The sequence below is a fragment of the Maniola hyperantus genome, chromosome 4, assembly GCF_902806685.2.
Source record: "Maniola hyperantus chromosome 4, iAphHyp1.2, whole genome shotgun sequence".
NCBI classification, from domain to species: Eukaryota; Metazoa; Arthropoda; class Insecta; order Lepidoptera; family Nymphalidae; genus Maniola; species Maniola hyperantus.
The window spans coordinates 10,188,900-10,203,908 of NC_048539.1; the positions used below are offsets into that span (position 1 = coordinate 10,188,900).

Genomic DNA, 15,009 nt, shown 5'->3' on the forward strand with positions numbered 1-15,009 from the left:
TTTGAAAGTAGCGCCAGTGGTAGAAAAGATGAGGGGTAATAGGCTGGCATGGTATGGGCATATAATGCGGAGGGAAGAAAGCCATGTCACTAGAAGAATGTTAAGTATGCATGTGGAAGGAAAAAAGAGGAGAGGACGACCAAAGAAAAGGTGGATGGATTGCGTGAAAGAGGATATGCGTGAAAAAGAAGTGGATAATACGTTGACGAATGACAGGAATGAGTGGAAGAAGAAGACATGTTGTGCCGACCCCACGTAGCGTGGGATAAGGTAAGGAAGAAGAAGAAGAAGTACTGTGTAAAGAAAAATGTAGCGTGGCACATTTTCACCCCAAATAAGCAACGACGGTAGTGATTATACTTTTTGATAACCACGATATATAAATATATAATGTACTCTGTGACCGATATAAATAGTCAATAAGCCACAGAGTACATTGATATTGGTCTGTGTATAGGGGTACAAAGGCCTTAAAGGACTGTTATCCAGGGCCGTAAAAAAATAATAAAAAAAATCCAACATTTTAAAGTTAACAATTATTATCATTGATATTTTATGATAGGTAGTGTGTGATACGAGTGATAAAAGTCGTGAATAGATTTTTACGAACCTTGTAGGCGGAGCCATGCATTTATATAACTTAAACGTTTCACGGAAAACAGTTCCTGATATATTTAAGATGATCAGGCGTTTGTTTTCATCTTCTAAAAAAGTGCCTCGAGTATGTGTTGTGGGTGCAGGCCCGGCCGGCTTCTATGCAGCTATGCATCTGAACAAAAAACTTGACTCTGTTATAATTGATATAATAGAAAAACTTCCAGTCCCGTTTGGATTAGTAAGGTAGTTTTTTATCTACATTGGTATTTTTACATGCAAAAATAGCAAGGAAAAATACTTAGCCGGGTTACCTCATCAGACGCGTATGTATAAGTCCTTTAGTGAAATTTCAGTATTCTCTGTATGGATTTAGATTTTAGAACCATTAAGCATGATCGACTAGTCGACTGCAACCATGCGTAATGGGTCTTAGGTCTTTAAAAACCTGTGGGAACTCTTTGATTTTATTCCGGGATATAGCCTATGTTCATCTTCAGGAAACAAGCTATCTCTGCACCAAATTTTGAAGAAATAGGTTGAACAGATAGGCTGTAAAAAGGTTTTAAGGGACTTTTGCATTTATAATATTAAGTAGTACAGCTGATATGTTATTTCCACAAATATTTACTCTCGGAATTAGACTGACCAAATAATTCTTGAATTAGAACCTATAATAAAAAGTAAAACATTGAATGTTGGACTATGCTAACACATGACACAGTCTATGTTTCACACTGTGGCGTCCGTGCGTGCATGGGCATAAACTGCATAACAAACTGGCACAGCTTGTGCCCGCCACATGTTAGCAAATCATCCTTAATGTGTAAAGTTTTATTAGTTAGACCGAGTTAGACTTAGTCTTATTAAACTAGACTACACAAGCCTGTATTCAGTTTGCCTTCAATATTACTTGTTGCCAGATTATTTAGTTTCAAAAGATTTTTATTTTACAGATATGGTGTTGCTCCTGATCATCCTGAAGTTAAAAATGTCATTAACCAGTTCACTAAACTAGCCCAACAACAGAATGTAAATTTTTACGGCAATATAACATTAGGCGAAGACATAAGCCTGAAACAGCTGAGACAACATTATGATGCTGTTTTATTGGTAGGTATAACTGACACTAAGATTATTGGTCCAAATGCAGAAAGAATGGTCCAAACACACTTATGCAGCGCTGTGCGATGCAATGCAACGCGACTATGCACCTCAAATATAGTTTATATCAGTTTGTATGGAGCAAAGCGCTCTTGAGCGACACTGCGCGGCAAATAAAACATAGGGTTTTAAGATATGAATTCGTATGTAGCAACTGCATTACACAAAGTCGTGCATGAATTAATGTTACATCTTGATTGTTAAGTGTCTAGTTAAAGTAGGTAATAAATTACACTTTTTGATGGTCGGTTGTTGCATTTGTAAGATGATGATATTATAGTGGTGATAAATTTTACGCGAACTTAAAACTAAAGCTAAGAGGTTTCCAAACGCGCCTTAGTTTCTCAGTAAAATCTTTCCAATCAGTGGCAGTCTGAATAATGTCACACAGATAGGTGTGCACAGTTGTTTGGGATGTGGCTTGACAGAATTATATTGAATGTCTGAGTGCTCAAGGACGGCCCAAAGCTATATCCTATAGTTTGCAGTTCAGTGTACATTTTATTATCAAGATACCTATAAGTCGCAGCGGTCAGCCACATCCGATATTTTTTTGCGCCTTTAGTCCACATAACCCCTTGTAATAAATAGTTTTGAATTTTGAACTGATAACCAAACCAAACCCAACCAACCAACCAAAAATCAACCTAAAAATCACCCAACCAACCAACCAAAGATCAACCTAAAAATCATTAAATCCGAACAGTTAGAGAGATTTATAAAATTTAACATTCAACCTATTTCAGACCTATGGTGCAGAAGAAGATAAAACTTTAGGCATAGAAAATGAAGATGCTAAAAATGTTATGGCAGCCAAAAATTTCGTAGGATGGTACAATGGACACCCAAAGGATAGAGACTTAAAGGTATTTTAAGCTTAAATATAGAAAAGTAAGACCAAACAAACACTCATAATATATGTAATGAATATTTTTGAAATAATGATTATTTTTCAGGTTGACTTATCTGGACAGATTGCTGCAATCTTAGGTCAAGGAAATGTTGCTTTGGATATAGCCAGAATACTGTTGTCACCAATAGATGACTTGAAAAAGACTGATATAACAGAACATGCATTACAAGTATTAGCTGAATCAAAAATAAAGGAATTATATCTGGTAGGAAGAAGAGGGCCATTAAATGTTGCATTTACCATTAAGGAATTAAGAGAACAGATCAATCTTAAACGTTGTGCAACTATTTGGAGAGAGAATGATTTTGTTGGTGTGTCTGATGCTGTCAGTAACTTGGCAAGGCCTAGAAAGAGATTGACTGAGCTTATGATAAAATCGTTAAATGACAGTTTAAAAGACCAATCATCTAATGAGGCTCAAAAATATTTTAAACCTATTTTCTTTAGGAGCCCTCAAAAATTTTTAGTTGATGACCAAAATAATTTGACTGGCATAGAATTGATATGTAATAAATTAGTTGGGGACAGAATAGAGGAACAGAAATGTGTTCCAACCAATGATAGGGAAATTTTGAATTGCAGTCTTGCATTACGCAGTATTGGATACAGAAGCATTCAAGTTGACCCAAATTTAAATTTTTCAAATGGTGCAGTGGTAAATGATAAAGGTCGGGTTATATTAACTGAAACAGGTGATTTAGCAAGGCTCTATGTAGCTGGCTGGCTAGGCACTGGCCCAGTGGGGGTGATATTACACACTATGGGTAATGCTTTCCAAGTGGCTAAAGGAATATGTGAAGATTTACAAAATAGTAATCAGGATTATTCAAAGGGTGGTTTTCAAGAAATAAGGACAAATATTTTGAATAATAACATCCCAGTTATAGATTGGCAGGGCTGGGAAAAAATTGATAAATTTGAGATAGAGCAGGGTAAAAATCATGGCAAACCTAGAGAGAAAATTACTTTAATTGATAAGATGATACAAGTAGCAACTGCATAGTTAACAGGGTATATTTTTTCAAGTTGATAAGATTTCGTTTGGTGTAGGTACTTGGGACATTTTCATTACAAATGGACCCTTAAAAGTTTGCATTAATAAGGATCAAATATTAAAAGCTAATAAAAAAGATTAAAAGTTTAGATTATAAATATTAAGATAAAATAAGCTATTATTAGATTTATAAGGTCTAATTAAAGTAAGTAATTTGTGTATAAAATGATACCAATTGTTAATTATTTTTAAGTGCAATATTTCTAGTTTTTTTTCAAATTATGTATAGTTAATTACAATAAAAGATTTTATTTTGTTTAATAAAAGTATATTGAAATAAGTACTGTGTATAATATTATGCTAATTTCACCTTGACACATCAAACCATTTCTGAAAAAATGAGCTGTGGCCCGTGATACATGGACTACAAATGAAGTAATCCAAAGATTTTGGTTATGAGGAACACAATCTGCAAAAAGCTCTGTATAGCAACGCCAAGTTGATAGCACAGTTATTCTAGGAATGCTTTGTCTTTTCTCGTTTCTTCTTTGTCTTTTTCTCTTTTGTCTTATTTAGTTGAACACATCTCTCACTTATTGTGTTATATGTTACGGTCTAAATTCTCGTCCAGCCAAAACTACTTTTATCCAAAAAAAATATTGTCAAAACTAATGTCTAAAATACCAGTTGCAACTTGAAAGTGGTTTTAAATCTAATTCCCATGCGGTCTTATCTACCGGACCTCTAGTGTAGTTAAATGGCTACGCCAAAGGACTCGTATGGTCCCTTAATGACTTTTGACTGTAACATAATACTATACAATATCCCTCTAACAAATAAACCTGGAATAGCGGTGGAATAGTTATACTCTGTTTTGTCTTTCTCTGTCATCAGTAATTTGACATTTGAAGGCAAAAGACAAAACAGAGTATAACTATTCCACCGCTATTCCAGGTTTATTTGTTAGAGGGTAAGAGATTATTGATAAATAAGTAAAAGCACAGAATAATATAATAGTACTTACGGTAAAAGTTACTAACAAGCATAAACATACTATATAATTATATATTACTATCGTTAACAATTAATGAGACTTTATAATAATATGCTTTCTTAAACTGGTTTTACTTGCATATTTATTTTGACACACATCACAAGAATAAGGTTTTTCGCCAGTGTGAGTCTTAAAATGGGATTTTAAACTACTTCTTTGCGTGCATCTAAAGTTACAATACTGACAATAATATGGTTTCTCGCCAGTGTGAATCCTCATGTGCCTTTTGATACTGTTACTCTGAGGAGATTTAAATTGACAAAAACTGCAAGAATAAGGTTTTTCACCTGTGTGAGTCCTCAAATGGCTTTTTAGCCTACTTCTTTTTGAGCACTTAAAGTCACAATGCAGACAAGAATATGGTTTCTCTCTAGTATGAGTCCTTAAATGGCATAGTAAACCACCGCTTTGGGTACATCTAAAGTCACAATGTTGACAAAAATATGGTTTCTCACCAGTGTGAGTCCGCAAGTGGGAAGTTAGAGTTCCTCTATCCCTACATTTGTATTGGCAATATTTGCAACAAAAAGGTTTCACTCCAGTGTGAATTGTCTTATGATGGTTGAGATTGCTTCTGCTTGTAAATTTAGACTGACAAACATTGCAAGAAAAAGGTCGTTCACCAGTGTGACTCCTCATATGTATTATTAATGCACTTCTCTCCGTACATTTATAGTGGCAATATTTACAATTTATAGGTTTCTCCCCAGTGTGTGACATCATATGCCTCTTAAGACAGCTGCTGGTTACAAATTTAGACTGACAAACATTGCAGCAATAAGGTCTTTCACCAGTGTGCCTCATCATGTGAGATTTTAGAGAACTTGTTCTTGCACATTTGTAGTTACAATATGTACATGAAAAAGGCTTCTCCCCAGTGTGAGTCCTCATGTGCAATATATGAGAACTTGAATTCTTGCATTTAAAGTTACAAAACTTACAATTATAAGGTCGCTCTCCTGTATGAGTTCGCAAGTGTAAAATTAAACTATTTCTCTTGGAACCTTTATATGGACATTGCGGACATGCAAAAGGTCTTTCCCCAGTGTGAATTCTCATGTGAGGAATTAAGGAATTTTTCCTTGAGCATTTATAATCACAATGTTCGCATGAAAAAGGCTTCTCCCCAGTGTGAGTTCTCAAGTGATGTGTTAAACCAGTTACCGTTATACATTTGAACTCACACTTGTTACAAAAATGTGATCTCTCACCGGTATGAATTTTCATATGTGCCAGTAAACTACAACTACTTTTAAATTTAGAATGACACACGTTGCAATAAAATTTTTCACCAGTGTGAGTTCTCATGTGAATTAAATAGTCACAATGCCACTCTGTTTTAAAATTACATAATTTGCAAACATAATTACTTTTCTCATTACTGTATTCCCTCATGATGTGAGCAACTAAATAACTTGTGCACTTAAATTTATGTTTACAAATCTGACATTTAAAGGGTTTCTCGCCAATGTGAGTCTTTGTAATATGGTTTTGCATAGCAGTTTTGCCTATTAATTTACGCTGACACAGTTTACAAAAATAAGTTTTTACACCAGTATGAGTTTCCAAGTGCAAATTTAGAGCACTTATGCTCCAAAATTTGTACTGACAATGTTCACAAGAAAGGGGTTTCTTACCAGTGTGAGTTTTCATGTGTTTCACTAAACTGGCACTAGTCTTGAATTTGGTCTGACATACATTGCACTCAAAAGGTTTCTCATCAGTGTGACGCCTCATATGACTTCTCATACCAACTTTGGTTTTACATTTATACTGACAGTGATGACAGGAAAAAGGTTTCTCACCAGTGTGAATCTTCACATGATGAATTAATGAACCTTTGTACATAAATTTACGGTGACAATGGTGACATGAAAATGGTTTGTCACCAGTGTGAGACCTCATGTGGGTAACCAGGGAGCTCTTTACTGCACATGTGTATGAACAGTGCTCACATGAGAATGGCTTCTCGCCAGTGTGAGTTCGCATATGAATATCTAATATACCTATATAATCACATTTATAATTACAAAATTTACATGAGAAAGATTTCATCCTATGTGTCCTCATGTGTGTATCTAATTTACTCTTATGTGTAAATGTATATTGACAAATATTGCAGGAAACAGCTTTCTCTCCAGCATGTGTCCTCATATGATAAACTAAATAATGCTTTCGTTCAAATGTAATCTGACAAATCTCACAAATTAATAGATTTTTGTTGCTAGTGGGTTGAATTGACTGAGTTGTTTTAGTATCACAATAAGTAGATGCTGATACATTTTCTATTTCATCATTGCCATTATGTACAGTTGAGTGAGATTCTAAATGAACTCCTTCCAAACTTAACTTTTTGAACTTTCCTTTGTTTATACTCTGTAATATGGGAATCGCCTTCTCAGAATTTAAAGGTGTAACTGGATTATCAACTTGATTGTCTTTTAAATTTTCAATTTCTGAACTGTTGCTGCATAATTCTTTTTTAAATACATCAAAGTGTGAGTCGTAAACATTATCACAAGTCTCCATGCAATCTTGCTCTAAGGGTTCTTGTTTATATAGTGTTCCATTGTCCTCACCAAGTTTAGAGTTGTCTGCTTTATCATTTTTATTAATTTCAACTTTAACCACAACTCCATGTGCACTGGCTATTTCTTCCTGTTTATTTGAATTTATTGGTTTTTGATTAATACCTGGTGTTTCGACATCATATATAACAAAAGGAACAGCTCCAAGCCGCATTTTCTTTGATCCATTTCTAGTTTCCGAGAAGTCCTCTGTAAGGAAATGCTGTGAGCAAACTACCGCACTGCGTGGCAATGCAGATCCTTGTTCACCGAGAGCTTGGAGCCAGGTTGTGCGGATTCCGCGTGACGTGGGAAACCTGTAACAATTAAACAAACATCACTAATTGTAAAGAGTTAAAATTTTCTAGGTCTGGAAGGATTGTACTGCTGTAACTATGCTATTTACCTATCCTAACTACAGCAAAACTGCAACCTACAGCAGTCATTTAATGAGCTAATCTAAACATGCATTTATCAGAGCTTGCATGGGTAATGAGAAGTTCCCTTGGAAAATGTTAGGTAACAAGGTTGGTAAGTGAAAATAATCCATTCTTTCACAGTTTTATCAAAAGGGAAAATGTTTGAAATAAAAATAAACCGACTGTGCAGAGACCTACAAAATTTAAATAGGTAGTTAAACTTCAATGCTTAGAATTCAAAGGGTAATTCAGCTGAGGTTCATACAGTTTAAATATACTTCTGTCTGTGACTCTTTAGCATTGAAGTCTAATAAAATTAAGCTAAAGACATGACGACACTGACATTACACACAAATGTCGACATTTAGTGCATGTATCAAATGTCTACACGAACCACAACATGCGACACTTGCTGCAATTCAGCCAGTGCAGTACATTCCATCGCTGGTCATCATAGTTCTATCATTATCAGTCTACATACCCAGGCATACATTTCTAGTATATAGTGTTGTTGTGTGTCTTTAGCTTTTTTAGGATTAAGGCAGCACTAGACCGCAGCGTGTGGAAGTCCATACAAGAGACCTATGTCCGAGACTGCACATCTATCGGTTGACAAAGATGGTTGAGGAGGATTTCACACAACAAAAATATTAGATAGACGTACATTGGGGCCGATTCTCTTGTACACAATCTCTAATCTAAACTAAATTAACAGGTCTAAATCGAGTGCTATCCTTTTCTGCAAGCAACTTCATGAAAGGGATAGCAATAGATTTAGACGAGTCATTTTAGTTTAGTTTAGAGATTGTGTACAATGGAATTAGGCACATTGACTTATATATTACTTCGTATGATAGGTAGGTACTTACTTATGGAAAGTAATGCCAAGAGATTCAGACTCAAGACTCGGTTCATTTTTACAAGAAGATACAAAGCACTGCATTTTAACACGTTTTAGTTTACAACCTTTAAAGTCTTAGAGATCCGCCTAGGGTGGTCGTCACAGGTCATTGTTTGATTGAACTAAAAGGCTCACTTGAAAGCTGGGTTACAGCCCTCTAATTTAATTTTTTTATTGTTTTATGGATGCTTTTGATAAGTACCTACTTACTATAAAATATGACTTCAGCGTTAAAACTTTCAAATCAAATAAAACAATGCGCAATAATTAAATCTTGGAACAATCAACAACACCAACACAGACCAATAACATATAGGATATAGGATAAACCAATAATCCAACCTGACCCTGACAGTGACCAATATATTCAATGACCTAGGAAATAGTTATTGTTTACTCATTGAATATATTCAATGTACTCTATGGACTGTGACCAAAACCAAAATCCATGTGAATACAGCTTCAAGTGGCTATCCTCGTCAGTTAGGTATTGACCATAGATTATCTACTATATATGGTATTGACGCTCCTAACCAAGCCCATACAAATCTTTTTTCTTCGTGAAAAATAGTTCGTCACTTTTGCAGTAGATGGCGCTACTTCGGAGAATTATTTCTTCGGTGAACTTCAGTGGCCCTACCGCGGTTGTTTGACAGCTACAATGTCACGATCGCAATCATCTCTGATTGGTTAACGCTCGCTCACTATTGGCCACAATGCATTGTTGCAACAAGAATCGCACAAATTCAGCCAATCAGAACAATTGAGATTGTAATAATGATTGATGACAATCGCTCAGCAGATGTTATTGATCTGTGTTCTGTGATTTTGTTTCCTTTTGTGATCGGTGAATGTGTTCTGTTTGTGTTTTTATGATAAATTCTACGATTTTGCTTGCTCCCTGGACTCCGACAGCTTCGCTTTTCTCACTGGACTTACGCGCAAACCCCTGGACACTGATCTGCCTAACGATTTGGACTATAGCTGCTTGTGAGAGAGGTTATTTTGTTGTGTGCCGAGATACGGTAAAACTCGTAAGTAATCAACTTATAAATTATTATTTAAAGCAAAGATAATTAGTCTTCGTCGCCTTCGTGTCTATGCTAAAAACTGATGCAGATTTCCTCACGAAAAGAGGAGTTTTAACGGTGTTATGAAACGTTTGATAAAACTTGAGTCCATTGGTTAAGCTACTGGCTTCATAGTAAGGTATCTCCACACTATATTTGCTGTCTTAAGTACGTCTCCTTCTGTATCTGACCTTTGGTCTAATAAAAGCTTTATTAAATGTTGCTCTTCAATATTTATATTATAAACTAGCTTATTTATGCTCGCGACTTCGTCCGCGTAGACTACACAAATTTCAAACCCCTCTTTCACCCCTTTAGGGGCAGAATTTTCAAAAATCCTTTCTTAGCGGATGCCTACGTCATAATAGCTACCTGCATGCCAAATTTCAGTCCGATCCGTCCAGTAGTTTGAGCTGTGCGTTGATAGATCAGTCAGTCAGTCAGTCACTTTTCCCTTTTATATATTTAGATAATATGTAATTTTGGATGTTTATTACTCCTCCACATCACAATTAAAGAAACAATTAGGATTAGGTTAATTAGCAACAGAGATGGTATATTATGCGGTATGCACCAATTCTAAAGTCCTCGCAGACAAAGTCATAAACAGAAGCTGGTAGTAGTACTCATTGATGATGATGAATTATGCAACGGTATGTGGTCAGTTCTCACAATTTTTTTTCAGGCAAAGATGGTACAATTCTTCATTCATTTCCCAATCCTGAAAAAGAAATAGATCTGTATCTTGCGTGGACTCCAGCTGTTGGACTAGACACATCTTTGGATCCTCACTATGTGTATCGAAACCGTGTGCCATGCTCATTTTGAATTGAAATTTTTGATTAAGATGAAGGTGATATAATTAAAATGTTGGCATTTAATCTATTTAATAAAAGAAATTATAAAAAACACTAATCACTTAACTGTTGTTTTATTTGCCTGAAGTAATTCAAATTCCACTGTCTCCAAAGTAATTTCCAAAAGTCAAATCAATTAATATTTGATTTTTGGAAATTACTTTGGGGAATAATATTAAGAAATATCCTGAGGAGCGCGATTTTTCTCGGCTTAGGGACGTCACATATCGCTAGATGGTGCTATGCAATAATTCTCAGCTCTCAGTGTTAACTCTATACCCCTATATTACTCTGTGGGGCAAACTCTTGGCAAACTGCAAACTGGCGGCCATAGATAACACACTACCTATATACCAGAGACTGGCGGCTCGAAAGTCGAAATGTATCAAACATTTATATGTAATTTTTTTGTCTATGTAAAAAGTAAAAAGTACCTACTCTGTGATCCATATCCAACACAGATCACTATATACTAGTCTAGAGGTATCCACAAAACGTTATGATTATATACTCTTTGACTCCAAGAAGTAGAGTTGCAGAACATAGAACATAGTGTGGTCTGTCCTGTCCGTAGATAGAGTAATAAAGGTAGATGCAGGAACTTTTTGTTGCAGGATTTTGAAAATTCTTTTTTGTTTTTTTTTTTTTTTTTAAATACAATAAAACTTAAAGCTAGCCTTATCTAATTACTATATAAATCATGACCGCGTGGAATGGTGCCAAGAATACTGGCTGCATTTCCGCGCTGGACAGCCAGGCTGATCCGCTGCGCAAAAAATGAGCCAGCCCTTCTGTCACCAGTTGAGGCTATTAATTGCGGTGAAATGTCTCGTAAAAAATTTTTGTTTGAAAGGGTATACTTCAAAGTTGGTCCCATTTAATATCGAAATATGTATAAACTCAATGTACTCTGTGGTATAAACCTTGTAGATCTATACTTAAATTTGGTGAAGATCTAATGAACATCTTCGATGTATATTCGAATTTGTATTAATCGATCAACAATATTTGTATTAAACGTTTTTTATGTGAAAACAAGTAAATAACTCATGAGAAATACAATTACGCCACGAATTCTCAAAATTTGTGAAAAGTTTCCGTATCAGTAAATGTAACTAAAGTCCATGCCAATAGAATTGAAAACTAACAATAACAAATATGGCAGTACTGATCACGTGACTTTATTTTGAAATGACGTCTAGTGATGCGCTATTGCTGAACTATATCGGGAATGAACGATTGAACGAACTAACTCTGATGTAAAGAATAATTTGATTTTATGTACTTGCAAAACCTAAATAGTCCGAAATAAATGAATGATGATGAATTACACGCTATTTTAGCTCTATCTATCAATTATCATATCAAAACTACGATTAACCGTTATACAGTGTTTTGGCGCGTGGTGAAAATTGGAGCTAACGCCGCCATCTTGTCAAGTGTCACGCTGTCTCCTTATATATGGTGTTGCTAAGTAAAATGTCATTCATTTTACAAGAGCCAAAACAATATAGGAAGATAAAATCGTACTTTTGATATGACAGGACACAAATAGTTAAAATGGCGAGTGAGAACTTAAAATTTATGCATCAGACAACAGTCTTACATATACTCTATTTTTTAAAAATAACTTAGTGATCTTAAAAACTATAGCCTATGATCTTAAAAACTATAGCCTCAAGAATAATGTAGCTTTCTATTGGTGAAAGAATTTTCAAAATCGGTTCAGTAGTTCCAAAGATTACCCCCTACAAACAAACTTAACGACATTACCTCTTATAATATTATTAGTATAGAGTATAGATTTTGCTGTATAACTTTTATTTAAATAAAATATTATTACGTAAAAGCAATATGAAACAGCATTATATATCTATTAATGGGTTGGTATACAGCGCTATATTAAAATAACTTGATTTAAATAACTCGATTAGTTTTCGATTCTGAACGAATTATCGATGTGTACGGTCACTCACTTTCATTCATTTTTAGTCTGTGGTTGCAATGTCGTCCCTGCGCAGCTCTATAGAAATTAAAGCATGCAAACGTCAAAACTTGCAAAGTTATTTTTTCTGTGGTTGTGAATTCTTGTTTTCATTTAGTTTTTATTAAAATTTTTGCTTAAATCATGGATAAATTGAATGAACATTACGTGTATATTTTACTTAAGATGCTGTTCGTGGACCAGAAGACGTTTGTGCGTGTTTTTAACTGTTTTATCATCGTGAAAAGTGTTAACGAAGTTACGTGTTAGCGAAAAGGTATGTTTGTTATTGTTATTTTTCAATTCGATTGGCCCGGACTGTAGGTACATGAAAGTCTTTTAGCCCTTATCACTCTTACCTGCAATCATTAGTGATGTATCTATGCTTCTTAGAAAAAAGTTTATTTTCGAATTATTCGATGGCGGCTGTTCGACGGCCCTTCTCTTATGAAGCAGGGGCTTACAATGTTACCCGTATCAACTGTCATTTGAAGCTACAGAAACTGGCAAAATTAAAATCACTAATGGAAACACTGCGATGCTTATTGCCAAGTGCCAACACCGTTTCCTTTTGCTTCCTTTCTCTTGTGTTCTTTTTGACAACACGAGGTGACCGTGCCTAGGTTAGGAAATTTATACGAATAATTTCATTATATTTTGCGATTAATACTAATGTTTAAAGGTGAATAAGTGTTGTAATGTAAGTAATGTTTATTTTTTAGGTGAACAATTATGGCTGAAGAAAATTGGAATGACGATGGCGTTGACGCGGGCGGCATGGCTGTCGAATCTATGCCACTGCCACAAGCGGCTGACATTCCAGAAATCAAATTATTCGGAAGATGGAGCTGTTACGATGTTCAGGTGTCCGATATGTCTTTACAAGACTACATTTCTGTGAAGGAGAAGTATGCCAAATACCTGCCCCACTCGGCGGGTAGGTATGCCCACAAACGTTTCCGTAAAGCGCAATGCCCAATTGTTGAGCGTCTGACCAATTCCCTGATGATGCACGGAAGAAACAATGGCAAGAAACTGATGGCTGTTCGTATCGTCAAGCACGCCTTTGAGATCATCCACCTTCTGACTGGTGAAAATCCCCTGCAGGTTCTCGTAACAGCCATCATCAACTCTGGACCTCGTGAAGACTCTACTAGAATTGGTCGTGCAGGTACAGTGCGCCGTCAAGCTGTGGATGTGTCACCCCTACGCCGTGTGAATCAAGCCATTTGGCTACTATGTACTGGTGCTCGAGAAGCTGCCTTCAGAAACATTAAAACAATTGCAGAGTGTGTTGCCGATGAACTTATTAATGCTGCTAAGGGTTCGTCTAACTCTTATGCCATCAAGAAGAAGGATGAGCTGGAACGTGTTGCTAAATCCAACCGTTAATGGTTTTATACACATAAGGATAATAAAAATGTAAGAAAACATTTGGTATTTAATTTATTTTTAATTGTAGAAAGAACGAATCTTTAAACAATATGTAAATATGTAGGGTATTCAGTTTTTAACGTTAATAAAATATGATAAATTTTCAGTTAAAGTACTTATATTGAAGAGTAGCTGATTCCTGCAACTTAAATCCTCTAAAATTAAAATCCTGTATTTGTCTGGGTCTATGTTATAGAAAGAACCATAAAATTTCAAGTTTCTAAATTGATCAGCTTAGGCTATGTTGTCAGTCAGTCACAGTGCTGTTTTATATTGTACTAGATGATACCTGTGACTTAATTTGATTTGGGTTTTTTTTAATCCCATGGGAACTCTTGATTTTCCTGGATCTAAAGTAGCCTATGTCCTTCCCCGAGATGATGCAAGCTATCTCTGTACCAAATTTCATTGAAATTGGTTAAATGGATGAGCCGTGAAAAGCTAGGAGACAGACACACTTTTGCATTTATAATATTAGTATAGTATGGAATGGAAGTATCGATATTGGATTACCTACTGTCAATATTGTTTACAACATTGTTTATCATCATGTTTATAATTGTAATGATCCTATGCCTAAAACTCAGCTATTTGTAGGATAGAGTTTATACCAGTTATTAAGCACATCTATTTTTGTGACCTAATAATAAAATTATTGTGGTCCCTTTAATGTTGTTTTATAAGATTTTTACTGTATTTAGAAAATTTTAGCCTAAAAATTGCCCTAATTAGGTTTATGCCTTATTATTTGCATTCAAATTTTAAGCGTTTTAAGGGTTCCTTATCTCCTGTTAAAAAAAGGAACCCTCATAGAATCACTTTGTCTGTCAAGATCTGTCAAGAGAAACAACACTCATTCTTCCCGTTGACCTAGAAATATGAAATTTAGCAATGTCTTAGCACAAGTAAAGGTAAAAATCCGAAAACTGAATTTGTGGTTACTACCACAATAAAAGTAAGGATTTTATTAAAGAGTTAAACCTACTATAGTAGTAGTATAGTAACGTGACAGGTCGAGATCGCAATCGGAGTATGAGGCCGGGGGACGCCCCATACGC

The 15,009-nt window shown here is 35.3% G+C and overlaps 2 protein-coding genes across 2 annotated transcripts; one reads left to right on the forward strand and one right to left on the reverse strand.

Annotated features, from left to right (window-relative positions):
- The first annotated feature begins 656 nt into the window (after window positions 1-656).
- Window positions 657-13,950, forward strand: LOC117997164 (NADPH:adrenodoxin oxidoreductase, mitochondrial-like). Its single transcript, XM_034985346.2, is given in 5 exon segments — window positions 657-840; window positions 1,551-1,707; window positions 2,505-2,624; window positions 2,715-3,673; window positions 13,240-13,950. Coding segments are annotated over 5 exon segments (2,067 nt in total). The 5' UTR covers window positions 657-679; the 3' UTR covers window positions 13,910-13,950.
- On the reverse strand, window positions 3,972-8,948 carry LOC138402279 (zinc finger protein 271-like). Its single transcript, XM_069498409.1, has 2 exons — window positions 8,575-8,948; window positions 3,972-7,603 (listed from the first exon to the last, which is right to left on the reverse strand). The coding sequence occupies exons 1-2, from the start codon at window positions 8,646-8,648 to the stop codon at window positions 4,750-4,752; spliced, it is 2,928 nt and encodes a 975-aa protein (XP_069354510.1). The 5' UTR covers window positions 8,649-8,948; the 3' UTR covers window positions 3,972-4,749.
- Window positions 13,951-15,009: the final 1,059 nt, after the last annotated feature.

Coding starts and splice junctions, on each gene's coding strand:
- LOC138402279 (XM_069498409.1), bottom strand. CDS start 8,648: ATGCAGTGCTTTGTATCTTCTTGTAAAAATGAACCGAGTCTTGAGTCT. Junction 7,604..8,574: donor CTTGGCATTACTTTCCATAA/GTAAGTACCTAC, acceptor TAATTGTTACAG/GTTTCCCACGTCACGCGGAA.